The 26481-nt window shown below is 46.6% G+C and overlaps 2 protein-coding genes across 4 annotated transcripts in view; one reads left to right on the forward strand and one right to left on the reverse strand.

Moving 5' to 3' along the window:
• The window catches only part of ZDHHC3 (zinc finger DHHC-type palmitoyltransferase 3), a 33834-nt gene extending 23506 nt beyond the window's left edge, over window positions 1-10328 (forward strand). For 2 of the 3 annotated variants that reach the window (XM_039548439.1, XM_039548440.1), the window contains exon 7: window positions 6344-10328. In XM_039548439.1, coding sequence (XP_039404373.1) covers window positions 6344-6586 — 243 coding nt within the window. In that variant the 3' untranslated portion in view covers window positions 6587-10328. Of the gene's footprint in view, window positions 1-911; window positions 2571-6343 lie in introns of those variants that run through there. The other variant, XM_039548441.1, reaches the window with a different exon arrangement.
• Window positions 10329-11020: 692 nt separating this feature from the next.
• On the reverse strand, window positions 11021-26212 carry TGM4 (transglutaminase 4). The gene is made up of 14 exons (XM_010398783.4): window positions 26017-26212; window positions 22509-22688; window positions 22270-22373; window positions 21825-21954; window positions 21060-21178; window positions 19541-19648; window positions 18819-18993; window positions 18206-18344; window positions 17844-17947; window positions 16342-16593; window positions 15336-15683; window positions 13806-13975; window positions 13190-13326; window positions 11021-11362 (listed from the first exon to the last, which is right to left on the reverse strand). Exons 1-14 carry the CDS (start codon window positions 26030-26032, stop codon window positions 11221-11223), a joined length of 2124 nt encoding a protein of 707 aa, XP_010397085.2. The 5' UTR covers window positions 26033-26212; the 3' UTR covers window positions 11021-11220.
• Between the last annotated feature and the right edge of the window lie 269 nt (window positions 26213-26481).

The following is a 26481-nucleotide window of genomic DNA, read 5'->3' on the forward strand; positions in this document are numbered from 1 at the left end:
TGCGTAGCGTGGGAGACACGTGCAGGTCAGGAGAAACCTTACCTTGCAAAAGATGCAGAGTCAAGGAGCTGGGTGATCTGCCAGCTGCTGCTGCTGCCCATGGGAGAGTGATGCTCTCCAGTGACTGCTCTTACTCATTGTGCTTCTATGGCAGCCAGGCATATATGGCTTTCCTGACAGACCAAATTCACTCCTGGGCTTTAGACACAATATGGATTTATTTCTTTTTAGTGTTTAACTAGTGAATGTTCCAGCTGATTGCTTGATGGCTTATTTTTGTTCTGCCTCTAACCTTTACTAAACAATGCCAATGATTTCTTCAAATCAGTATCTTATTTAACCCTCTCTCCATGCTGTCAGCCCATGCATGTTTTAGCAGTGATTCTAATGACACATGAAGAGGCACCAGGTAGACTGAGCTACACTGAGCCATGGGCACTTCCTGAACTTGCTTGGTGAATCTGGGAGCATTATAGTGATTATCTTTGGGTTTGTGGGTTTTTTGGTTGTTTTATTTTTTTTTTTTTGTCTGCAAGCTTGTAATGGTTTCTTCTAAAACTTTTCCATCTGGTTAGCACATAATGCATTCAGCCATTAAAGCACATACTTTTTGTTTGGTTTTAAGTGGTGGGGTTTTTTTTATTGACATCAGAGGCAATTGGATGGCAGGTCTTAAAATGTTTCTGAAGTATGTAGGTCTGAAGAAAATGAAAGCAATTTTATTTTCAAGGAACAGTTTCTAGATTTAATATTTTTTAATATAAAACAGTGAGAAGGAAAGACAGTACAGATGCATTTGTATTTTCTTACTCTGTCCTTTGGATAAGAGGTAATTGAGAGTAGACCTTTCCCCGAATCCAGAACTACAGAATCTGAGTATTTGACTGAAAATGTGATATTTCTGTTTTCAGGGAATAGAACAGTTGAAAAAGGAAGAGAGAAGATGGGCTAAAAAAACAAAATGGATGAACATGAAAGCAGTATTTGGCCATCCGTTCTCTATAGCATGGCTTAGCCCATTCGCAACACCAGACCAAGGAAAAGCAGACCCGTACCAGTATGTGGTCTGAGGAATTCCTGACCAGCATTTCCACTAAAATAGAAACATATTACAGCACTACTGTTACAAATTTTCCATGAATGTTTAAAACAAAAAGCAAAACAAACTTTTTTTATGTCTATTAAATGGCTGATAATTGCAGAGGAAAAACAAGCCCTATATTCCACCATTTTAGATAATTCTATATCTCTGGCTGAAACTGCTGCTGCTTTTTCTTTTTTTTTTTCCTTTTCTTTTTTTTTTCCTTTCTTTTTTATCTCATTAACTTTACTGGCATTTGTTTCTCTCTGCTTTCTGTATGGCATAACTAATGTGAAGGGGATCCTCTCTTCTCTGTTATGACCCACCTCTTCTGAGTAAATTCTCATGCTGTCTCCTGACTGTGATGAGCTCTGTGGATGACATGTGAGTGCCAACAGCCCTACACAGACACATTTGGACTTCCTGAAGGAGCACATTGCTCTTTCATAAGTGAACTTGACCAGGAAAGCAGATACTTCACGTACCAAAAGGTGCAAGACCAGAAGGCAACACAGCAAGAGAGCCAGTTGACCTGGTGATCACAAACAGTTAAAGTACTTAAGCGTTGCCAACACCAATTCCCACTCCACCCTCCTTTTTCCTTCCAGCCACAGAACTGATTCCATCTTTCTGGCATTATTTTGTCTGTTCCCTCCCTTGTGTGCAGGAAATTGTTGCCCCTTTAGGATAACTGTGGCAGATTTAGAAGACTGTTTGGATTATTACATGCCTTACACTTCCAGGAAAGAAAGAAAGCTAATTTTCAAGTGTTTAGAATAGCAGAATCATGTTTTTTTTGTGTGTGTTTGTCTTGGTAAATGACTTGTTAGAGCAATGCCTGCTAAGCGGTGTTAACGTGAAAAACTGACATGAATGCCCAGATTCCTATAAAGACTAATATTGATGGGATGTGTAAGTGTTCCAGGGTGATTGATTCTATATTGTTAGCATTGCCCTGGTTTAGAGCTTTGTAAATCTTTTCTCCTATTTATGCATACATGTGTATGTGTGTAAACACAGGCACATATATGCGTAAGGGTTTGAAATTGGGAAATATTTATGGTAAGGAGCATGCATGCTGTTATGAACTGTGTGGTGATGAAAGTGGGAGGGACAGAAGACATTCCAAAAAATGGATAGAGCTAAACCATTCATAATTACAACTGGCATCTTAGATTCAGGCAGGAATTTTATTATATTTTTGATTCACAACTCCCATGGGCTCATCAAATGAATTGCAAACAAAAGAAATACGCAAATCAGCTGTGTCTGTGACTTCCAAGGAATCTTTTCTTTCCTTGGTTTAAAATATTTTTTTGGAAACTGACCTGTTTAGACTGCTTCAAAGCCACGTGGGAAGGGAGGGAAATCAGGGAAGGAGAAATTGAATGGATGTCTCATTTTGGAAGTAATGTGAATGCTGCATCTTTTCAATCTGTCAATGCTTCCATATGGAAAACAAATGCAATAAAACTTTTCCAAAAACTTGTTTGCTGTTCTTCCTTTCTTTGCTCCAAATCTTAGGAAAAATCCGTAATGGTTTTCTGAACTTTCACTTCTGTGTGCAAGCAGGCAGAAGCATATGAAGGTTAATTAACTTGAGTGTTCAACTTCTAAGTTGAAAAGTGAGTTAATTGGTAATATACTGATCTGTTAATCAGTGGTTTATTTCGCCACTGGGGAGAGGCTGTAACTCTGGTTTTAGTGTGTGATGGTGTTTCTCAGAGAACGCTCCCAAGCTTAATAGTTAAGCTGGATCTTGGGCCATGGTCAGTCCAGCTGGTGAGACACGTGCAGGAGATGATTTGAACTGGTAGAGAATCTGGCCCTTACGCTGCCTTGATGCAAAATCAGATTTATTGAGGAGAGAGGCTTTTTATATTGAGTCAGCTAGGGAATTAACTAATTAATGCACCTCTCTGTAGTTCACTGCTTCAAAAATTGTTTCGATTACAAATTCTATGTTCCAGTTTGGGTTTATTTTAATTACCCTTATTAGCTATGCGTTCTGGAGGAAGATTGATTACATTTTTCTGGCATTTTGACCATCGTGGAAAAATGCCTAGCTACTGAGTTTTTCTTGCTTCAAACCAAATGCAAATTGTTAAACAGCGTTATATAGTACTGATATTTTCAGTCAAACTGTGTGTTTTGTTTTTTAAATGAGGCACCATCCCAGAAGTGCCACCGGTACCTGTTGTGTGTGTGTGGTGATAACCATGGCCTTCAGCTTTCCTTGTGCTGCACGGCTCGGTGGTGCTGTTTGGTGCAATTTGAATGGTACTAAAAGTAGGACAGTACTAACAGGAGAAAGGCAGACTTACTGGTTAGCTGATGGAAAGTATTTTCTTGGTCAGGACTACCCCATTTCAGGTGCTAGTTCTGTTTTAGTGTGGCCGAGAGAAGTTGAAAGAAACTCAAACAGGGCACTTCTGGAAAACTAAGTGGTGCTCCAAGCAGAAACGAGTGCAAGGAACTGCTGTAAGAAAAGTCTGCCTTAATCATGATTTCCAGTGGCGGTGCTTCTTGTGTCTTCTCTGTAACCATCAATTTGTCTCAATGCTTGTCTTTCTGGTTTGCTCTTTCCTTTCATGTGTTAAAAGTGCATTGAAGGAAATTAATGCATTTCTTCTAACATTCAAGAGCTGTCCTGCAGATTGCTTCTGGGTAAGACCATGCAGCCCACCGTCCTTCTCTGGCTCTGGGCAGGAGCAGATACCGAGGGCAGTAGTTGGAGAAAGAGAGTATATCCTACAGCATCGCAGTGGTCACAGGTTAACCTTGTCTTACTGTCCCCATGTTTGCAATGTTGTGCCTCTTACTTAAAGAGGAGTGTCCAGTATTTTATATTTCCTCAGTGTATATCTTCTCTTTTCAGTATTGGTTCAAAATTATGTGATTTGAAATAGGGAAAGATGAAACAGTAATGAGTTGTCCAACAGCTGTGCATTCCTTCCATCTCCCTTAGGTTCTTTTTAAGGCATAACCTCATGCCCTACTGACCATGTGGCTGGCAGCCAAAAATAGATCAAGATACAATTATAAAACTTCTGTTTATTTTGAAACCATGCTGTGAAGGGATTAGTGAGGTCAGGTTGGGAGAGAGAAAGTATGCCTCTAGCTGCTCTGATGAACTGCTCCCTAATTGGCATTAGCACAACCTCAGCCTGACCTTGCTTATTGCCTTGGTTAGCAGATGCTGATAGGAGCAGGTGAGCAATGATTTTTTGGGAGGAAAGGATGGGTTTCTGCCCAGAACTGTTCCAAATCTGTATTCCCAGTCTAGATGGCAGCAAGGATTGAAAGGGATTACACAAATGAGTGAGGGCAGGGTTAAAGCTTGTGCTTGCAGAGAGGGGTTTAAATGCCTGGTGTCTGTCTCTCCTCCTGCTCTGTGCTACTTGTTTTCCTTTTCCCTAGATGCTCACACAGTAAGTGCTCCAGCCGTGCTCCAGCCAGTTTGTTACTGACACATGGGAAAGCTCTGCAGTTTGCTAAGGAACATTGCGCAACCAAAGGTGGTCTCTTGCTTTAAGCTGCCAAAGCCTCTGCCTCCTGGTTGCACAGCCACTGGGTGCTGGAAGTGCAGTATCCCAGAGGAAAAGCTCATAGTAGTGCTAGAACGCTTTGCCAAGGGTCTGCTGTGCACAAACTCTGCTCCTCTCCAGCTTGCCCAGCAGGGAGGTAAGGTCGGGCCCTGGCTGTGGCACACCAAGTGTGGCATCCCAAGGGACCAGGGGCTGCAAGGGATTTTCCCTGGAGCACTTAAAACGGTACATTTGCAAGCTTGGGAGCAGGGTGAGGTGCTGCAGGCGTGTGCTTAGCATTCAAAGTCCTTCAGGGCTTGAATTTTTCCCAAATTACAACCCTGAGGAATTCCGATTTGGTGCTGCGTCATTCCTTTCTGCACCTTCACTGCTGGGTTTCTCCTAAATCAGCACGAGAAACAGGGCATGAATGAAGGAATGAAGTTCACAAAAGCTTTGCACGCAGTGCTGCGGTTTCTGGTGTGTTTTCTTCTGGGTCTGCTCGTGCTGACTCAGTGTTCTTGCAAACTGAGCTGCTGCTGCTGTGTTATTTGCGAGGCTGACAGTGAGTGCAGCTGTGGTGCTGCTGAGCTGCTGCCTGTATTCCTTTCCTCTCACTGCAGAGCTTTGAATGTTCTGTGTGTTGTCAAGAATAATCTGTAGAATTAGTACGTGACAAATGTACTGTTCATCCAGCACTTCTAAAACTCTTCTTTCTTACAGTTTTAACTGAATTTGCGCTTTTTTTTCATTTCCTTGAGCTTCTCAAAACTTGGATCCAGTATTCTTGCTTCTCTAAGAACAAACTTTCTGTGTGGTCACTCGTATATCATTACGAATGGATCATACACAGCTGCAGATCTGACTCCTCTCTTAAATGATACAGAAAATGGGCATAAAAAATTGTGCCCTATTTCACACAGTGGCAGCCTTAAAAAAAATCATTAAGAAAATAAATTTTAGTTCCTTATTCCTACATGGAGAAGACTACCAGGAAAAAAAAAGTCACTGCCTAAATTCGATAGATCTGTTCTTTAAGTACAATCGAAATGTTTGCTTTACTGAAAGTGACGTTCTTGAAGGGAGAATGAGTTAGAATACTGATTGACCAAGGCTGTGGTCCCATTTTGAAGCCTCCACTTTCACCTGTACAGATTTTCTCACCTCCCAGCAGGTTATTTGGGTTGCATTGTGATTTGTCTTTGACAATTTGGTAAATGGAAGTTGTGTTCTTAAATATTTGCTCTTAACTGGCATGGAGTGAGCTTCTATTGACAAGCCTAGGTGTGGCAGTGGTAAATTCCTGATTGCTGGAAAAAAGTGCAGTATTTTGGCTGTGCCTGAACTATTGCAAAAAAATGCCCAAACAAGGTGAAACTCTTAAGTTGTATTTTGTCACTCCTTGGAAGGATTAAAAAAGCTGCATGAGAAGAGGTCCGTGTTTCCAAAAAGGCTGGCTTTTCAGAAGCCATCTCTGTACCCTAAAAATCAATAGCAACTGATGCCAAAATACATCAGCAAGATTCAGATTGTCCATTAATTTGATCTCGTGTGAGGGTTTTGCTGTTAAATTTGGAGATGAAACTCTAATGCAGGGTGTCTGTCTTCATTGTTAACTCAAACTGGAATAGCATCAACCTGGCTATAGGTAGGCAGTTCTGCATGTGCTACAGTGCTTGGTGCCCAAATACCTGCTGTATGCGTGAGACAACCATAAACTCTTCTCTTCTTGCAGGGTATTGAGCGACTTAAAAACCAGAAGCCAACCTGGGAGAAGATCAGCGGCTGGGAAGGAATGAAGCTGGCGTTTGGTGGTGCCTTCTCCCTGGGTTGGTTCAACCCTTTCTCAAACCTGAACTGCAAGAGCCCAGTGCTGGCTGAAGCAGTGGCAGCAGCTCCTGCATCTGAAATTATGACCCAAGAAGAAATCGAGCAGTTTCTGGCTCGAGATGTTGCCATCCAAATGTTGCGTGAATAAGCAAAGCATCCTCCACAATGCCAGGAGAAGCTTTCAGGTGTTCCTTTTAATAATTACTTGTGCTGGAGATTTAAGGGTTGCTTTTTAGCATATTTTCTGGTGCATTTAAAAATTCAGGAGTATTTGTCTGGAACAGACCCTACAGCACTAGTAATGCAAATCTCCAGAGAGAACTTCGTAAGTGATGTGGTTCATAAGCTCCTTTTCAGACCTGTGTCAACTTCTTTACTGAGCTTTTCTTAGATGGCCTTAAAGGACAGTTTATAATTGTCAGATAGATTGGTTCCAGTTCCCAGAAATGTGCCATCCTAGGGAGTCTGGTTAATCTTTGTTCTTAACAGCCCTTTGGAGGACTAAATGTGTGTGATGGCAAGATTAGGCCAGCTCTGAAGGTTTTCTGGAAAAACACATCCACTTTAGCCCATCCCATCCCATGGGTGCTGCCTCTAGGTTATGAAAGCTGCTGCCACACTGATCTTAGCCTAGGTGGGATACAGGGCTATGGATGCAGCACTTGGATGAGCTCACCCTGGGTGTAATTCCTTTGGGCTCTGAAATATCTCCAGGGGTTAATTTTTACCCTCTGTGCTTGTGGGACTGCCCAGGACTGGTGGTGCATGTTGGAGGTGGTGGGCTTGTGATGGTGCCAGGCTGGTGAGAGCATTCACCCGTGGCCAGTGCAGCTAAGAACGGGCAAATGTTGGCCGGGTTTTCGAGGTGCTGGTGGGGGGAAGCTTTTGCCCCGGGGCTGTGGCTCATTCACATGTGAGATGTGTGAAGCAGGAACTGCCTGGCTGAGCTCTGCAGCCCAGGGAGCATGGAAGTGGTCTAGGCCAGGTACCAGGGCTATTTCTGCTGTCAAAGAGAGGGTGATGTGAACACCCTGTGATGGAGGTGCTGCTTCTCTCTGTTTGACTTGTCTAATTTAGATGTCTCTCTTTTCTTCTTTTCTTGGTAGCTAGAGTTGGTAGAGAATGAACAGTGCCTCCTAATCTTACTGGGGTTTAACACTGTCTTACTAGTACGTGCCATTATGCAGGGTTTCCTTACATTAATTTTGCAGCCAGCTCCTGGGGAATGCTGGTGAACCTGTAGAAGGAACACTCGTCCCTTGAAGAGGGCATCACTGCAGGTGGCAGTAGTGGTAGCAAAGTCATGCAGAGATGTTGCCAGCCTCTGAATTCAGATACGCTGCAAACACTTGGCATCCTCCAGATGTCAGGGTACTTTTAATTTAGACTGTTTTTCAATTGCTTTTTTTTTCTTCTGTCATATCCCTTAGATTAATTGTCATTAAATTTGCAAGAGACTAGAGATGTGCTCCTGGCTTCCCCCCTCCAGAACATGCTTGCTTTTATCTCCCCCTCCCCTGTAACATGGTCCAAAGATAACTGCTTCCTCTCAAAAGTAAGAGAAAGGAGTTTTTGGGATGAAAGCATGGTATTGTGAAAGACCTATATGAAGTTTTTATTATTTATAGGAGTAATATCAAATGGAATTTGTGCAAGATTTTTTTCCTGGTTTTTTTTTAACTCCTCAGAAAGCATCTTGGTGTACATTAATGGTGTGACATTCAGGACTACTGTGGAGGGATGGGATTCTCTCCTGGACTTGTCCTCTGCCACAGCAGTCTCATTTTCTGGCAAAGGTACTGGGAACAAATAGAGTGCCTTGACTGTTAGGAGCACAGCTTGACCAAAATCCAGAGGGTATTTCCAAGTAGTTGTCCCATCCTCTGTTCCCTCTGGATATCTCTTCTCTTTGTCAGTGCAAAATAGATCTAGAAAACATCATTAGGAACTGTATATTTATAACCTTTGGGATAAAGGGAAACGCCCCACATTGGAGGGGAAACAAGGTATCCTCTCATGTCATTTAGACACGAGGTCTTGAATGTCTTTGCCCTGTGCAGCTGTGTGGTGTTGAGGGAAGAAACTCCTCCTTCTGCACTAGACTATGTTTATCTCTGTCAGCATCCCGCAGGAAATGGATGTCAGGGACGTACAGATCTAAAAGGAATTTCCTGTAGGGAGCAATGGGGATGTTGAAGGAGGAAGAATAAGAGTGCCCTTTTTAGCTCACATTTTCTAATTTTGGCTTGCTGCTCCACCTCTGCATCCAGTTAACATCCCTGCCTCTGGTGCTGTGTCTGCAGTGGGAATGGTGCTACAGGGAGAAACTAGTTCATGGCTGAACATCACCTTGAGGCAGGCATATAGGGATGTCAGCTTGGGAGGGACCCCCATATGCTGCGTTCCAGGGATGCTTCTCAGAACGGGGACCCCACTCTGGGACATGGCTTTGGGTAGGTGTGGATGGAGGCAGCCTAATTTCTCCTGCACTCTCAAACCTGGCTCACTTCATCAGGAGAACAGTGGTCATCTGCTTCTGTTTCCCACCACTCCTATTGTTCCTCAGGTGCTGGCGTTTCTGGGTTTGTTTTTTTTTTAAATAGAGGAAACAGAAAAGTAGTGTGAAGAGGAGGGTGAGAGCCAGAACAGTCATCTCCCCTCCTCCAGTTACAGTCTGAGTGAGAGACAGGGGTGTGTCACTGTGCCTTACACAGAGCCTGGACAGCCAGCTCCAGCTGTGATGCCCCCAAGATGTGGCAGGGTGACTTCCTATACCCAGGAAATCAGTTCTGGTGTTTCTTGTCTGTCAGTCTCCCTTGTCCCCTTCCAAAGTCCCAGTACCCCTTGGTGTATCTCCTTTCTGTCTCAATGTAGTGTGACAACTCTCAGAAATCCCACATTTTCACAAGTTGGAAAAATCTGTTTTATCCGTAGCTTTTGTATAAACCTCCTTCTTTAATGATTGACTGGTAGCTTGAGACCAAACATAATTTTCATGGAATTGAAATGAAACTCACTGTTTACTTTCCCTTCCCTCTACACACTTCTTGCCCTTTGTTAGAGCATGCCTTCATGTGCAGACCATGCAGCTATGGTCCTGGCTGGCCTGCCAGGTCCCAGGAAAGACATCCTGGAGAGCCTGCTTGTGGCACCCTAAGTGTATGGGGCCGGGGAGGATGCTCCCCCTGCACTGCACAGTGGGATGTGATTTGCTGGAGGTCCCATCACTGCTCTGACATGAGGTGATGCTCTGATGAGGTTAATATGTGATGGGCAGGGTCATGGCAAATGTGGAAAGTGTTCTCGTACTTCTTACCTGGTGTCTTCTACAGCAGGTTTTCTATGCAAATAGAGAATTTACATCTCTTGAAAAAACACATTTTTTGCTGTTTGTAACTCCTTTTTGTGCCTTCAGTCCCTGTTGTACTTACTAAAGAGCTAATACTTCATCTTCCAAGGACCACCTGCTCCTCCCTACCCTGTGGACAGGATGCACACGGACCCTGCACCCACTCTGCCTGTGGAGAGGAGCTCCCACTCCCTGCTATGCCACCACAGGAGGTGTAGGAGGTGGCCTTTTGGGGACCCTGTGCTGCTGTGGAGCAACAGAACACCATGGGCAGAGGGTCAGCAGGGGCAGGGCAGCCTTGACCCCTGTCCATGGCCTGGCAGCCACCTGTGTGCTCCTCTGGGAGTTCCCCAAATCTTTGAAACACAAGAGAGTGGTTAAAATCTTTTTGCCTTTTTATGTCCTTCCTAGTTTTTTTCCTCTTCCCTTTTTATGGGCTGGCACATAACCAGATGTAGTCACCATTTCTTTTTTCCACCCTACTGCATTAATGCTTGAGCATTTGCCTTTTAAATAAACAAATAAATTACCCCCTATACTACTTTGTGACCTGATTTCATCTTTACCTGTGGAAACGCTGGAAACCCCAGTGCCACTCTGCTGCTGGCCACGCTGTGGGACCTTGCTAAAGGTGTGCTCAAGAGTTGCTGGGGTGTGCAGTGCAGCGGTGGGCTCCAGCTGTGCACAGCTGTTGTCTTCTCCAGTGTGACTGTGGCTGGAAGAGCTCCTGATGTACACTGCCATCGAGGTTCTTCCTGCCCAGCAACATTCAGGGTGGCAGGGGAAGAATAGATGTTGGACATTTCTAATGCTGCTGGAGATGGCTCCTCCTCCAAAAACGCCTGAAAACCCCCAAAAGAAGTGGGATAGGAAGCTGTATGAAAAATGGTGTTTGGGGAGACTGTGCTGGGTTTGCTCTTTCTGTGCTCTAAAGACAAGGAAAGGCACATGGTGGTACATTCCCCAGATGGCGAGCTGGGAGGAATTGGGAATTGCCCAGGAAGGATTTGGTTGAAATGTTGCTTGAGCTGCACAGCAGCCCTTGGTGCAGGGAGGTCCCTGTGTGTCCTTCCAGGTTGGACCACAGCACTGCTGGCCTCTCCCAGGCTCACACCCATAGCTGGCTGAAGCTGGCACCGACATGAGCTCCGATCCCTGGTCTGTGATGGGAACATCCCCTTGTGGATTCAGAGCCATCCCAACGTGACGATATCATCAAACCCAATCACACAGTCAATTTTAACAATCTTTATTGAATCACAGTTAACTGCAATCAATGCAACTGTGCCCTTAAGCCAGTTTAATTCCCTTAGCTTTATGGCATTTTGCTCTTTACTTTAAAAGTACTGTGCAGCAATCAGGGAGAAGAGAAGTGCCCAGGGATGCGATACATTTAGCAAGGCCAACATTTGCACGCCGACAAGGCACCGATCCTACTCGGTGATGGTGATGGCCTTCTCTGTAGAGATCCCTTTGATCTGGTTTGAGATCAGCTTGGCTATGATTTTCTTCTCTCCTAGTTTTGTTGGAGTGCATATTATTTCAGACTTCATGATCCTGCCAGGCATTATATCCCTAAGGACAAAGGAAAAAACACAGTCTCAGCATGAATTTGGGTTATTTCCCACTTTTTGAGTAATTTCACTTAAAGAAATAGTCACTGCATGTGTTTAGGGTGGGTGTTTCCCTTCCCCCATGACCAATGTGCAGCAAGTGGGGCCTGGCACTGTGATACTGCCTGGTGGTCCTGGGGACCTTCCCCAGAGTTCCCCGTACTGCTGAAACACCAAACTGAGCTCTGAAGGAAGCAGCTGTGTTCACACTTGTTGGGCAGCACAGCAGGAGCACGGGGGGAGCCCCTGTCATGCCCATCTGCCCTGAGCCTGTCACCTGCTGTGTGGGTCCTTGTCATAGGTTAGCAAGCATAGTCCCGGAAGGGACGTCCTTGCTAAGGGGTGCTTACAGTTTCCTCTGGGAACTGATAGAACCTATCAGCTGGCCAGTTTGAATATGGACAATTCTCTAAGCCACTTAAAGTTGTGACCACCTCTGTGATCCACATTTAAGAATAGGCAAACTCCCCCTCCAAGCTCTCTCTCGTTTCCGGCGCTGGGACAGGCGGCTGCAGGGCCCGAGCAGGGCCCAGTGGGCCCGGCCAGGCCCTGCTTGGGCCGGGCCGGGCCGGGCCACGGCCATCCTGAAGCCATGGACCTGTTCCAGCCGTGGAACCCCCCCCACTGCCTTGCCGTGGGCAGCCGGAGCAGCTCGGCTCTCCCCCCTCTCCACTGCGATAAGAAAAATTCAACATTCCAGCTGCAAAGCTGCAAGGCCGAGGTGAGATTAACCCTTTTTATTGCTGTGAAGAGCTGAAAACCTGAGGGAAGAGAGAGAGGAGATGCTTAAAGCTGAAAGTCTGTTGTGAAGCTATGATATATCAGAGTATCCTGTTGTAATTTCATGAAGATATGGGGGGTGGAGTGTTCAACTCGTGAGCAAAAGCACCTGCGCTGAGATAGGCAGATGCTGATGCTGCTGTAATTTCATGAGAAGTTTGGACAGGGAGAGATGAACCAGATGAGGACTTTTGCTCCAAACGGGAAAGGAGAAAACCTCAGTCCCTAGAGATGAACCAGATGAGGACTTTTGCTCCAAATGGGAAAGGAGAAAACCTCAGTCCCTAGAGATGCTCCCAGAGATAGTCCTAATGATGAAGATGATGAAGACCCTTTGCTCCCAGGGAAGGAGAAGGGCCTCTGTTTTTGTTTCTGAACGGCTCAACCTTAAAATTGTACCCCAAAAAACTTCAAGAGTCGACCCTTGAAAGCAGTTGCGGGAAAAGCTGCAAGTCGGGGGAAAGGACTCACACGCAGGCAGAGAGACTCCTCTTCCTAAATGGACTGAACAATGTTTGGAAGTGGGCGGCTGTCTCGTTGTGATACTGTTTTCATTCATAGCATGAGCAAGAAGAGACTTCTCTTTCTAAATGGACTGAACAAGGTTATCATGGCAGTGGTAAACAGACTGAACATCTTAAGGGTTGTTTTTTCACATTGTCAGTGGGAGAAGGGAGGAAGGTGGGGGGAGGAGGAGAGTTCTGAAGGTGTGGTATAATTTTTTTTTCTTTCCTCTTTTAGGTCTGTTAATAAACTTCTTTATATTCTTTCAAGTTTGGTGCCTGCTTTGCATTTCTCCTAATTCTTATCTCACAGCAGATAAACAGTAATGAGTATTTTGGACCAAACCACTACAGCCCTTCTGCCCAAATGTGGTGCCATTTCAAACACAGCTGGCAAAGGTCCCTCTTACTCCAAATCCCCTAAACGCTTCTTCAAGGATGTTAAAAAAAACCCAATAAACAGAGCAGAGTCCTGCCATGGTCATTTCATTGGCTCATCTCCTTACCCCTGATCAAATGTTGTCATCTTAAATATGCCCAAGCCCTCCACCAGCAGCTTGCAGTTTTCCAGGGTCACATTCAGCTTGTTCTTGAAGATGAATGCACAGCTGAAGTCATTGTACAGTTTGGCTGTTTCTGGCATCTGGCAGAGGAGGAAAGAGAGAAACAAACTCAAAGGCTAGGGATCAGAGGGGTAATAAAGATGCCAGAGCTGCTGCAGGTTTGCTCCTGACCACCAGCATGGTGGGGGACAACCCCTTCGTATCCTTTCCATCCCCCTTGAAGCACTGTGTTTTCCCAGCTGGTTTCTCAACATTTTTCCTTCAGGAGGGAGAGCTTTGGGATTGGAGATGAGCCCTGTACAAACCCTCTTCTCCCATCCCCTTCCCTCCAGCAGCCCCTTCCTTCCCCTTTTAGATGGGGCAATAATAAAACTTTCATTTCATGGCTGCTTTCAACATTCAAATGAAGGTTGAATAGCCAAGTAAGGTGCCAAGAACTGAGCATCCCAGGAGGCAGCTGTTTGGGAGATCCCCCTTGGAATGCTAACACCACCATGGTGCTGCAGTGAGCAGGGCTTTAACCCTTGTCCCCCAGGAGCCTGGCTGGTGGCTGCCTCACCTGGACAGTGATGGGGGGGTACTGGAATCTCATTGAGGTCTCCTTGGTGAGTTTGTCATTTGTTTCCTTGACCTCGGCAATGGCAGTGACAAGGATGAGCACTTCATCTTCCAGGGAGGACAGCGTCTTCATGTACGCGTCAGGTGCTATTTTCATGGGGATCTGCATCTCTGCAGGAAAGAAAACACAACTCAATGCTTCATCACACGCCCAGGAATTGGGTGGCAAAGTCAGCTCTGGTGGCTGGTGTCCCAGGGTGTGGCATGAGCCATATTTGCTGAGACCATCCTGCTGTCCCTTCGGGCCTAGTCCCTGTGGGGAGAAGCCCTGGCTGGCTGGGTGGTACCTGGCACATGCAGCCCATGGGAAGGGTGGCTGAGTCCCACTGTCCCTGCTCAGACAAGCACTGGCTTGGGCTCACATCCAGCACCTCAGCCGCCCTTGTCCCTGGGTGCCCTCAGAAGGCACTCAGAAGGAGGCAGAGGAGCAGGAGGTTGGGTACATTTAAGCCTGCCTCGGGTTTCTCTGCCTGGTATAAAATTGCTGGCTTTCCTTTCACTTCAGATTTTAATTGCCTGGACAACCTTCCAGTGGCTCAGAAAAGCCAAGAAGTCAGCAGTGCTGGTGCTTGAGCACTGATTTAGCTGCAAAGCTTCCCGGCTTCTGGGAATAACAAAAAAAAAAGCCTTTTCTTTTCCCTAAGTGTATGTACATATGTATATATGTATGCAGGTATATATGTGGTTACCTTTGTGTCCTGCCCTGCTGCATTTTTACAGCAACAATATATGAGTGAAAACACTCAGCACTCATCAACAGCAAAGATTTTTTTTCTACTTTTATTTTTTTGGTGAGTGAGTCATGCTTGGAATCAGCAAGCGTTGTTTATTGTTATTATTCATCTCTCACTAGTCTCTTGTTTAGCAAATTTCAGTTACATTGCTGGGCATCAAAAATGCAACCCAGGTTACTCAAAGATATGCAAAGCACAGCAGCAAACAGCTCTGGGGATCAGCCAGGCAGGCAGTCATGAACTGGGAATTTGCTTGGGCAAAGAATTCAGGAAATAATACTCACCAGCATCTCCACCACCCAAATTAGAGTGGCAAACACAAGAACAAAAAAAGGCTGAAATTTCCAGCCATCTAAATCCTGTGAGGGATCTGATCCACATGGATGCACACAAAGCCTGTGGTGACATCTTTGATGTTTACACAGTGAAGACAGGAGGCAGATGCTCCAGCATACCTCACACATGCCATGAAAACCTCTGTCTGCCCTCACTGATGTGTTTCTAACCACCTCCTTGAAGCTGCAGCAGGGCCTTCACGTTTTGGTCCCTGCTACAGAGGGATCCCAGTCTGTAACTGAGACTTCCAAATTCAGTAATGAGGGAGGTAGGTTTTAGGCAGGCAATTTCTGCTCTTCACAAAGTACAGAGCCATACACTGATCTATAGTGGAGCCACTCCAAACCCCAGACTGGCGCAGTAAATTAGTCTACAGAACACAGTAAGCTTTCTGTGCTTACCAGATGTGCCTTCAAGCTTGACGGTCTCCTTGATAGTTCCAAGATTGGCCTGAACTTTTCCAGTATAGTACTGCAGCTGGCAGGAGCCAGTAAGGTCAACGGTCCAGTTCCCAGGAGTAGAGGTCTTGACTGTGATGGCCATTTCAAGGGGATTGCCAGGATGCAAAGGCTCTGTGTTGGTTATCTCAAGGTGGAGCCCAGTCTTGGTGACGGGCTCCTTCGGGACCAAAGGCTGGGTGCTCCCGCTTAGTGTCTGTATGGTCGAAGCGTAGCCCGAACGAGGCACCATTCCCGAAGGGCGTATGAAGCTATAAGCTCTTTGCATAGACATCCTTTCCTCTTTGGAGCCTGGATGAAGAAAAATATGTGTGACAGCTGTATCTCGGTCTCCTCACCCAGAGCTATCTTCCCTTTATTTATGCTTTTGCTGATAAGCAGAGAGGATGTCAGAGCACCTCCAGCCTCTGCTCAGGGCTACTTCTTGGTTTATGCTACCACCAAATCTAACTGTAGCATTCTGGACAGGAAGAATTTCCTGGAAGAGACAATTTAGAGGTTGGATACTCTTAAATTTTTCAGCCTGATTTTTTTGCCCTCCTCACTGAGAAGGGTTTAACAGTCTAGGACAACATGGCTGGGTCTTGAGAACTGTGGAGAAGAAATGTGGGATTTTTTTTCCAATATGGTTTGGGGAATGGAAAGACAAAAAGAAGAAGAATGAAGAAATAAAGCAAAAGTCAGTGTGACGACTAGGTTCATCACTCAGCCTGTTTCTTTCACTGCCTGCAAGCTTGCTCGTGGCCCTGAAGAGCAGCCTATAGGTGTCACTGCGGGCATGAGGATACCCGGCAGCAGTGCTGCCTCCCGAGGGTCTCCAGGCCTTACACTGGGTTTACCGCTGCAGCTACTCCTGCAGTTTTCTCCTGGAAACAACACGTGCTGTGGGGTGACTTGCACGGTCAGGAGTCTCCTCTTTGGCACTGCCTTAGAGGATGGGCGCTGTTACCTTCGGGGTACTTGTACTCCCGGGTGATGTCTTCCCGCCTGTTCTGCCCCACGGCTTTTGTGCTGATCTTCTTGCCGATGGCTTGGGTCTCTGTGCCAACCTTGAAGTACTTGTCCTTGCCGTTCACCTTCTTGACGACCCAGTAGACTCTGTCAGCGTTCACTTCTGCATACACAAACTTGCTGTCGTAGGGCAAATACACATCTCCTTCCCGGACAGCCTTCACCGGGCATGGGCCACACTGGAAACGACCTAGAGAGGGCATTCAATACCAGCTGATTTTCCAAACGTGAGCAGTGACTCCAACTTTTGCTCCACTCTCAGACACACTCAAGCAGGAATCTGTGGCCATGGCAGTTGACACTTAGCAGTAAATAGTCCTCCAATTCAATAATGAACTCCAGAACCTCTCATTTATCCCACAGCTGCTTGGGAATTTTTTGTAGATGACCAAGGTCTGGTAGGAGCTTTTGCATGTTTCCCCTCACTTAGATAATTTTAAGGTTAGAAAGCCACAGCTTGGTTTGATAAAAGAAACAGAACATAACGATGCCTTGTCCAATAAAGGGAACGTGTTTTCAAGAAGTAGATAAAAGTATGTAAAAGTAGCCACACAGCATGCGAAACGTAGCTGAGACCAGTGGATAAACAGATAATAAAGAATATAGTGGCTTTTGTGGCAGAATTATATGACAAGAAGCAACAGCACGTGCCCTACGAGAAGTTCAAGGCAAGGTCATCTGTATGCTGGGGGTTACTTAGTGAGTACGACCCCTTCAGATGACCCTCCAGGACCATAAAAGCCCTTCCAGTAAGAAGCAGATGCACGCAAATTAGTTCTAGGAGAAGTGATGTTTATGTGTTAGCCAGGAAGTACACTCTAATGAATATGTATGATCATGATGGAATAAATACCTTGTTGTAAAATTTTGTGATACACCCAGTTAGAGGAAATATCCTCCAGGTGCCCAGTGTGCTGCAATAATGAATACCTGCTTTCTAATGCTTCAAAATTGTGTTAGAAAGTTTCTTCCTTAGCCAATTTCAGTGTCAGGTTATGAAGTCAACTGCATCCAGACACCTGTGTTTGATCTCTAGGCCAATTCCACTTTCTGCACTTCCCTGAGGATTAACCTTTTGGTTTTTTCCCACCTTTGAATTCCCTGAACATTTGCAGGGAGTGTAGTCACCAATTTTGGTAGTCACTCCTCTCATCTACCGATGAACAGCCTCATGACCCCAGTGACGTAGATGTGCTCTAACCTCTGAAACAACAATCATGTCCCCACAAGGCAGTTTTTCTGCCTGTCAAGAAATGCTGTTCCTTCCATCCTGGGCTGAGGTGGCAGCAGTGAGACCTCCTGCTTTAGAGTGTCACTGCCCCAGCGTGTGAAGATGTGCATAGGGAGTACCTGCTTTGCTGACTAGCAAAGATGTTTTTCACACAAAATGTCCCTGCCTCCCTCAGGAGTTGCAGAAGAGGCTTTCTAGGCAAATCCTACCTTGACTTTGCTCCTGAGGGGTTGAATCAATTGCCTGCCAGCCATGAAACCCTTCTGGCAGGTCCGTTCTCTTCATCCAGGCATCATTCCACACGTGGAAGTTCCTGCATGCATTTGGGTTGGAAAGAAAAGGAGTGAGCTGTTACAGCCTGAAGAGTCACGATCTCCTCCCTTAATCCTTTAGTAAGGGCAGATTTAATGGGCATTTGCATGTAACCCTGTGAAACCCCAGGCTTTCTCTCTCTCTCCTGGGCAACAAACCCCAGCAGTATGGAAGTTCTCAAAGGAATTGCTGGGGCTGGGAAATGGGGCACTGCAAGGCAGCACAGGGGCTAGGAAGCGTTAGCCCCATTTGGCAGTACCAGACAGAGTCTAAAGACAACGAGTTCAGCTTTTCTCCTCTTTCGTTCAGGTAGACGTCAACTCTCAGGTTCTCCTCGGTATCGTGGGCCGCGTCGAAGGTACTCACACAGCGGGATGGCACTCCCAGGCAACGCATGACTGCAGCACAGACAGACAAAGCACAGGGTCACAAAATCCCTCAGACTGGTGGGCATCTCTGGGGATCCTGTCATCTGACCCCTCTGCCCACCCAGGGTCCTCTAGAGCAGGTGCTCAGGACCGTGTCCCGATGACTTTTGAACACGTTCAGGATGTAGACTCCATAACCTCTCTGGGCACCCTGTGCCAGTGCTTGGTCACCCTCACAGTGAAAAAAGCTGTTTTCCCAGGTTCACACAGAACCTCCCATGTTTCAGCCTGTGCCTATCACCTCTGGTCTTGTGGGGCATCACTGAGAAGAGCCTGTCTGTGCCCCACTCCTTCCCATCAGGTATTTACACACAAAGCCTTCTCTTCTCCTGGTTGAGCAGTCCTGGCTCCCTCAGCCTCTCCTTACAGATAGACCCTGGCACATCTGCTGCTCAGAGGCACAGCAAGTGGGGTGTCAGAGAAAGGAGGCAGTTCACTGCTCACCTGTATTGAGGACCCCTGCGAAGACCCAGCACTGGCCGTAACGGACCGGCTTCTTTGTTTTGTAGTACTTCTGCAAAATTGTGACACTCCCAATCCAATCCATAGGGGATGTTCCATTGATGTAATTCCCTGACCAGTTCCCCAGCAGGACACCGCTGTCATCGTTGGCATTAACCTGTGGCCACACATGCAAAGGAGAAAAATAAAGGGACGAGACTGAATGAGGCTTAAACCGCAAAGTCTCTGCCTAGTCTGTGTCTTCCCAGGTGCTCCACAGCCCTGTGCGACCCACCAAGGCTGCTGTTGCTGGCTGGGGGCTCCCCTGGTTGGAAAGCCTCCACCTGGATATCTAGAGGGAGGTGGCACCTCTGCTCAGGGCAGTAAAAATTAACTCTGCATCTTGTATCTTAAACCATAGGGCTCCAAAAAGGTCCCACCACAGAGAGCAGTTACCCCCCCAAAACACAACCCCCTGTGTTGGCCCTGCCAACACAACTGATGAGGAAGGATAACCACTGGGGCAGCTGCAAGCTTTGGAGATGGGGACTTGCTGTATTTTGTTCACTTGTCCCTCCACCCAGTAATGCCTCTGTCTCTTTGCTTGCAGTATCCCAAAGGAATCAATTTCATATGCATCCTGAAATGGTGTTCATGGTCCCAGGGAAAGAACGAAGGTGGAGGGAGTGCTGGAGGGGCAAAGCACTTCACTGAGAGAGGCTTACCAAAGCAGACATGGCTCTGGACACATTTGCAGGATCCCTTCTATCAGTCAGACTGAGTTTGCTTTTGTCCAGCAGATACATGCAGGCATCCAAGACAAATTCCTCAAACTGTTTTAGGGAGAAAATGGAGACACTTTTATGTGCCACTCTAAAACAGAATTTGCTTGTCACTGTAAAGCATGCACTTGGAGGAAAATGCCTGAATAGCTCTAACTTCTAAACTTCCTTTATGATATTGAATTTCCAAGGCTGTGGAGCTTTCCAAAGCTGTTGTCTCCAAAGAAGGGCTAAAATGAAACCCAGCCTTGGAAGACAAAAGCCTCTGTCACATGTCTTGCAAATACAGTTGGAACCTGACCCAGCAATCTTTACTCCTGTGAGTAGCACAAAGTTACCGACATCACTTCCCTGCAACCCTGCAAATTACTCACAAGAGTAATGAAAATTTAAGATGTCTGCAGATATTTAGTCTATTGACATAGGTACAAAATGAACCTTGGAGAAGAGAAAGGTATGTAAATGCTAATTATTACAGCAAAGATTCCTAATTAGCAGTTGCTGATAAAGCTCCCTGAGGTCAGGTTCAGAGAGATGACAAACATTCGATCCAATGAAGCTTGTCAGAATATCAATATCAATTCTCATTGCTTAACAGCAGAACAAATATTAGGATAGGAACAGCCCTACAGATGATGCCCTTTGGCCCCTTTTCTGTAAAGACATCAGTGTGAGCACCTTTGTTGGGTGATGTGTGTCTTGCAGATATACATTCTGAAGATATCCTGCAAAATTGCAGACTTATAAAACAAAACAAAACAAAAGAAACAGAAACCCCTCCCCCCTCCCCCCCCCCCCCCCCCCAGATTTGAACACTTTTTGGTGGGGAATTCTGTCTGGATAGGGTGCAGGATATTCTGCTTGGGTGCCTGTGTGCTTTCTATAGGGTACAAATAAATCTGCTCTGGCATCCACCTCTTATCTCTAGCCCAAGCCAATTTGACATTCTGCTCCTCTGGAGTTATCTCAGAGGCAGCGTGCAGGAACACCCTTCCTGAGAGAGTGGCTGATTGTGTCCTGCACACAGCTTTCAGTGAAGGCACCACTTGAAATGTGATAACCTCTGCCAGTAATTTTACCTTTTTTATTCCTGACTATGACGCAAGAGATAAATCAGATTTTTTTCCCCATCAGCCCTCTCCATGTCTCATTACCTGATTACCAACAACTACAGTTGCATGAGAGCAAGAATTCCTTTATGGGAATTTTTTCAGTCAGAAATACCCTGTCCCTGGTTTCCACATCCTTTGCCAGGGGGTCACACGATCTGACTATAAATGTGCCACTAAATCCCATTCTCCAGCTGTGGGTGGGGAAAACATGTAGGCACATAGATTACTCTGAGCAGGTGAGCCCTCTCAGTGAAGCTGGCAGGGTCATTCCAGCACTTTGAGCTACTCATGGGCTTAATGCTGAAGGGATGAAGAAGGGTAATAGGGCTGACAAGACAGCTGTGTTTTACCTGCCCGTAATTCCAGGGCCTGTCGTAGATGCTGTAGGCAGACCCAACATAGATGTAGCCGGTGTCGTTGAGCACATACTCCTTCCTCTGTGCCTCATTGGCCATGTAGACCACGTCATCTGGAGAAAAAATCCCAAACCCTCAGATGTCAGGTGGTTTGCACACATGATACGAAATTTTCCGTAGAAAGCTAAACTGGGGTAACCAAGGGTGTGCAACATTCACACCAATTGATGACCATGCAGCACCCCCATTTTTTTGCTCCTTTCATGAAAGAATTTCCTCTAAGACTAATCTTTAGTTTCCCCCTGTAGGTCCATTGCTACGTGACCACTCCTTTATTACAGAAAAAAGCTTATTTCTGAACACTGGACCAGGTAGACAGCAGAGAGAACTAGGGAACTGATGCCACCCAACCACACAATTTTTTGTTCTGGTTATTTTTTGTCTGGAGTGTAAGCCAACCCAGTTCTCTCAGTTAATCTTTGGCTGGCTCAGGGAAACAGAGAGGGATGATACGGAGGTACAAACAGATGTGACAGATAGATGTCTCTCTATGGCCTGGCCCTGGAGAATATCCAATGAGGAGCTGGTTCACTGCTATTGCCCAGCTTCCCACTGGCTCCATGAGGATGCTGCTTGCAGTGTTTTATGGGGAAAAAGCAATGTATGTGAGAAACAGAGGAGGGAAACTATGAGGCAAAGTTCCACCTGGGACAATCCCTGGTAGCAGTAATTATCACTCCCAGTTGCAGGACCACTCACCTTCACACCAAGGATTGAACAAAAGGTAGATGACACCATTTTCAGGCTTGTACATGTTAGCACCAGTCTTCACATGCAGGTTGTATTTGCCCACAACAGCATTGGGTGAGCTGGTGACAGACAGCAGGCACTGAGGAGGCAACAAGGAGAGATGGCATGAGGGATACCCCACCATGGCCACAGGCATAGCACAAATACAGTGCCACAGAACTGGGACAAGTGGCAAAGCTGGGGGCCATGGAGGTCCCTGGAGGGAAAGAGGGGAAGGCAGCGGGATAGGGCAAAGCCTGCCTGTGTATGGGGGGAGCAATGAACCCAGCAGGACAAGGCTGCTGCCCATCTAAAATCATATGACTAAGGGAAAGCACGGGTATGAGGATGCTTCGCTCTGTAGCTTCTGATGGGCTTGGTACTGGGCATTGGCCCCCTTGCCCACAGGCTCTACCTCTTTGCCGTTCTTCTTGACAACAGAGATTTTCCACCCATTGAAATCCTCCTGCTCTGGTTTCAGTGACAGCAGGGTCCCCTTGTCTTTCACTGGATTTTCACCTAGAAACAAACCCAAGGCAGTGTGTGTGAGGGTTGCACGGGTCTGCAATGCCTGTGCAGTGCCAGGAGGAGGAAGCTGGATGCTCCTGGGGCTCTCTGGCTTTGCCTGGTGGCCACAGTGGGAATCCTGCTTACCGATGCCAAAGCGCAGGGACAGCTTGTCGGCAGCCCTCAGCTCCCTGTTGAGGCTGACCTGCACGTGGAAGGCCTGCCCGCGCCGCACCACCAGGTTCTTGATGTTGTACCCATCCGTGTGGTGCTGCTGGGTGTTCTGGCTCTTCAGAAAGTCAATCCCGGTGACCTCCAGATTGCTCTCTGGAAAGACATTAGGAGAAAAGTAGAAAGGAAAAAGAAGAGATTGATGGCAAATTGCACGGTAAAGACAGTTCTCTTCTTAATGCAGCCCTGTGAGTCATCAAAATATCTAGAGTAACAAGCGATCTAGAGTAAGACAATATAAAATAATATGATAATAAAATAAAATAAATACCCAGAGGCAAACCTCAGACTCCCTGGGAAGAGATGGAGAGAGGAGGAGGCAGAATCATGCTGCAGAGACGAACAGTCAGAGGGCAAGGCAGGAGCTTGTCCCTGCTCTGGGTGGATTGCTGTAGCACCCTCACCATAGAGCACTGCCCCCTTCGTGCCAACTGCTGCTTTTCCCATTAAGACACAGCATTTAAAATGACTGCCTCCTCAACTGCCCTTTACTCCTGCAACTCTGGATGGGAGCAGGGCCAGGACAAGCCTCAGCATCTCTGTGCCCAGTGGCTTGTGGCTCAGGGCCATGGCATAGGAGTGGAGCTGCAAGAGGCACAACCCAGTGATACACTTGAGCAAAAAGAAAGCCCTCAGCTTTCTTGATGATGGAGATTTGGGGGTTACTGCATCAGACGTTGGCAGGCTGCCCAGTTGTGACGGGAAAAGCCAGAGCATGCAGGAATGCGGCTGAGCCGTATTTCTTCGGGAGCGTTGTAGGTCTTGTACCTGCCCATTAAATATCCTCAAAGGATGAATTCCGTGTGAACAGTAGGGAGTTACAATACCTCATAAGCACTCTTCTCTTGAGTGATTCAGATGAAGACATGGGAGAGGCAAAAACAGGTTACGGTAACTTTGAAATTAGCAAGTCAAAAGCATAATGGTTGAAGAGATTAATTTACCAAATGTCTTGACAGATTTGCATGGTACCAGGCAACCATGTTAATCTCAGTATCAACAAGAGACATGCCGAACACTGAAGAGGCAGGAATCGGCTGGTAGCTGCTGTGGCGTGAGAGATGCCACATGCAGGGCTGGTCCCAGGGCAGGCTGAAATCAGTGACATGCTTCCTAGTGAGACCTGTGCTGGGCAGCAACTGCAGCCTTAAGTAAACTGAACTGACCACCCATGGATCCCCACCAGACTATTACCTCTGAGTATTTCTTCTAAGTAAATATATAAACCATATTTATATTAATTATGTAACAGATATAAGTGGCACAACAAATAGAATTGACCAGCACCTTTTGTTAACCAATTTAATCTTTGAGTGCTTTTTGTTTGCTTGCTGCATGCCAGTTGCCAAACTCGGGATGAAGTTCTACGCAACAGGGTGTATGTGCATTTATGCCAAAAAATTTCAGCTGGAACTAGCTGCTTAACCCTCTTGAGGACAAAAAGGAAGTGCATCTTCCTCAGCATTAAGAAATCTCCAAACACTAAAGCTGCTCAACCTTGTTCTTTATGGAGAACTCTGGTGCTGGGCTGAGAAGATAGCAGAAAAGAGCCCTGGTCCTGGGAGAGGGCTGAAAAGGGACATGGGAATTGAGCACATAGGATGGCTGTGGGAAAGGGCCCTAGGAAATCCATCCTTCCAGCATTTCTTAACTTAGGGACTGCATAGCCATCCCATTTCTGGACATCACCAGTGTTGTCAACCTCTGTTGAGGATGCACAGGGAAAATTCACTGACAACAGCTGCCCTGGAACACAGCCTGACCGCGCTGAGCACAGTGCCAAAGACCTGTCTCCACTCAGCGCTGCCTGTCAATCGTGCTGCATTGAGTCCTGTGCAAAGACACTTGTGATGCCCTGTGATCTGACTGGCACAGTGTCCTGTGCCAAGGAATGCCTCAGAGCGAGCCAGTGGCGCACCCACCACCACATCCGAGGTGGCTTGGCTGCAGCCCGTCTACCCTCACCTGCTGCTTTTGTCTTCCTGCTCTGCTTCCTGCCCTGGGCACAGAGCTGGACCCCCACACACCCTGTGTCTGGCTGCCTGCAGGCACCTCGGTTTGCCAGCAGGGAAATTAATGATTTATAGAAGAGCTGAGTATACCAAGAATGCATCTGCCCACAGGACAGAGGCTCAGACTGTGAGAGGCAGTCCTGTCTGTGCTCGCTCCTGGGCCAGGCCAGAAGCAAACCCAAATCTCAAGTGCTGGCAGATTTCTTTTCCTTTTTAAATAGAAAAAAATTCAAGGCAGTATTTTGCCTCCTAGTTCCATGATTTATCACTTACAGAGCCCCTTCCTATGCTAACCCACAAGCCCCATTGCATTGCTACCTGCCTGGAGAGATGTTCAGAGCTTCAAGAACACAGTGACCACCCAGACCAAAAATGGGGACATGAGGGCTTGGCACTGCTAAGTGTCTGGGGCCTTTTTTCCCTGATGATGAGGAGGTGATGGGGTTTAAAAAACCTATTAATATGGAGCAGAGTTTCTGTATGTCTGGCATCACTGGGAACAAGGGCTGCTCAGAAGGACAGAAGGGAAGTGGGATGAGAACTGTAGTTTTTCAAGAGACAACATAATTTGGATACCTGCATTTACTCCTGATTTTTGCCCAGCCTCCAGGCAAACCCTCATGCACATCCCAGAGATGTGAGATCACATCCCAAGGATGCTGCTGTCCAAGACTTCCTGGAAAATTTCAGCTCATCCACGCTCAAAGTACAGAGGTTTGAAATTGGGGGACTTGGAGTGGTGTCAAAACACCCCTCACCTCCTGAGGGCCGTGGAGACCTGTTCCCAACTCTGCTGCAGGCACCATCCAGCCCACATGGGCACCTACCCAGCTACATGCCAAACCCCTGGGGTTTTGGTAATCTTGGGGCTGGGCTGGCCAGTGGTGGTGGTTCAGCAGCTGCTGCAGGAGTGACCCAGGCACCATTCTAGGTAGGTTCAGGATCTCCTGACAACAGGGCAGACAGGACAGCCATGGGACAGAGCTCAAGCCCATATAAATCCTCCTTTCAGTTATTTTGAAACTTCCATCAGATGCTATCAGGCATCACTAAAGAGCAATAATCTACATGATTAAGTAGCCTGAAAGAAAGAAATTCTTTTAACATTGATGTGGAATGAGTTTAAAAGAGCTGCATTTCCTTCACACTGACAGAACCAGATGTCTACAGGTTGAAGAACAGTGATGAAAAATGAGTTGCATCTTACAGTTAGATTACCAATCCATCAAAAGCACAATTTGCACAGCCAGAGCAAACTCATCCCCTGTGAGCAGCACTGGTACCACAACTTCTTTCCCCAAGGTGTCACCCATGGCAATCAGAGGGATGAGGACCTCTGGAGCTGCCATCCTCCCTGCAGGAGACTTGCCAAACTTCACACCTAACATATCATATCAAGCATTAAAACTCACCAGTGTTGCCGAACATGGTTCTTTCAGAGCTTCTACCCGAGATGCCTGTGATGCCAGCAGCTTCCAAGCTCCTGAGTAGTCTATGCCACTTGCTTCTGAGTGTGGAGAAGGAAGACAGGCTGCCCTTTTTATCTGTGTCTTGCTCTGAGGTGTCAGCAGGTCCACTGCCAAGGGGTGGTGTTTCAAGAAAGGAAGTTCCTGTGGAAAAAAAAATTACTACAACTCCCTCTGCACATAGTCAGCCCCTGAAAAACAGCGAAACTTAAATCTCGACTCACATGGAAGGTGAATTTGCACAATCGGATGACAAGTGGACAGACCCTTCACTGACAAACAGTAAAATCACAGGCTAGGTGAGTAACAAGAATTCACCTATGACCTAATATCCAGGTCACCAGGACTGCAACTCCAGGGCTAACTTTACAAGGAAGCCCACAAACATTTAATCCTTAGGAGAACAGTTGC

The sequence above is a fragment of the Corvus cornix genome, chromosome 2 (assembly GCF_000738735.6).
Source record: "Corvus cornix cornix isolate S_Up_H32 chromosome 2, ASM73873v5, whole genome shotgun sequence".
Taxonomy (NCBI): Eukaryota; Metazoa; Chordata; class Aves; order Passeriformes; family Corvidae; genus Corvus; species Corvus cornix.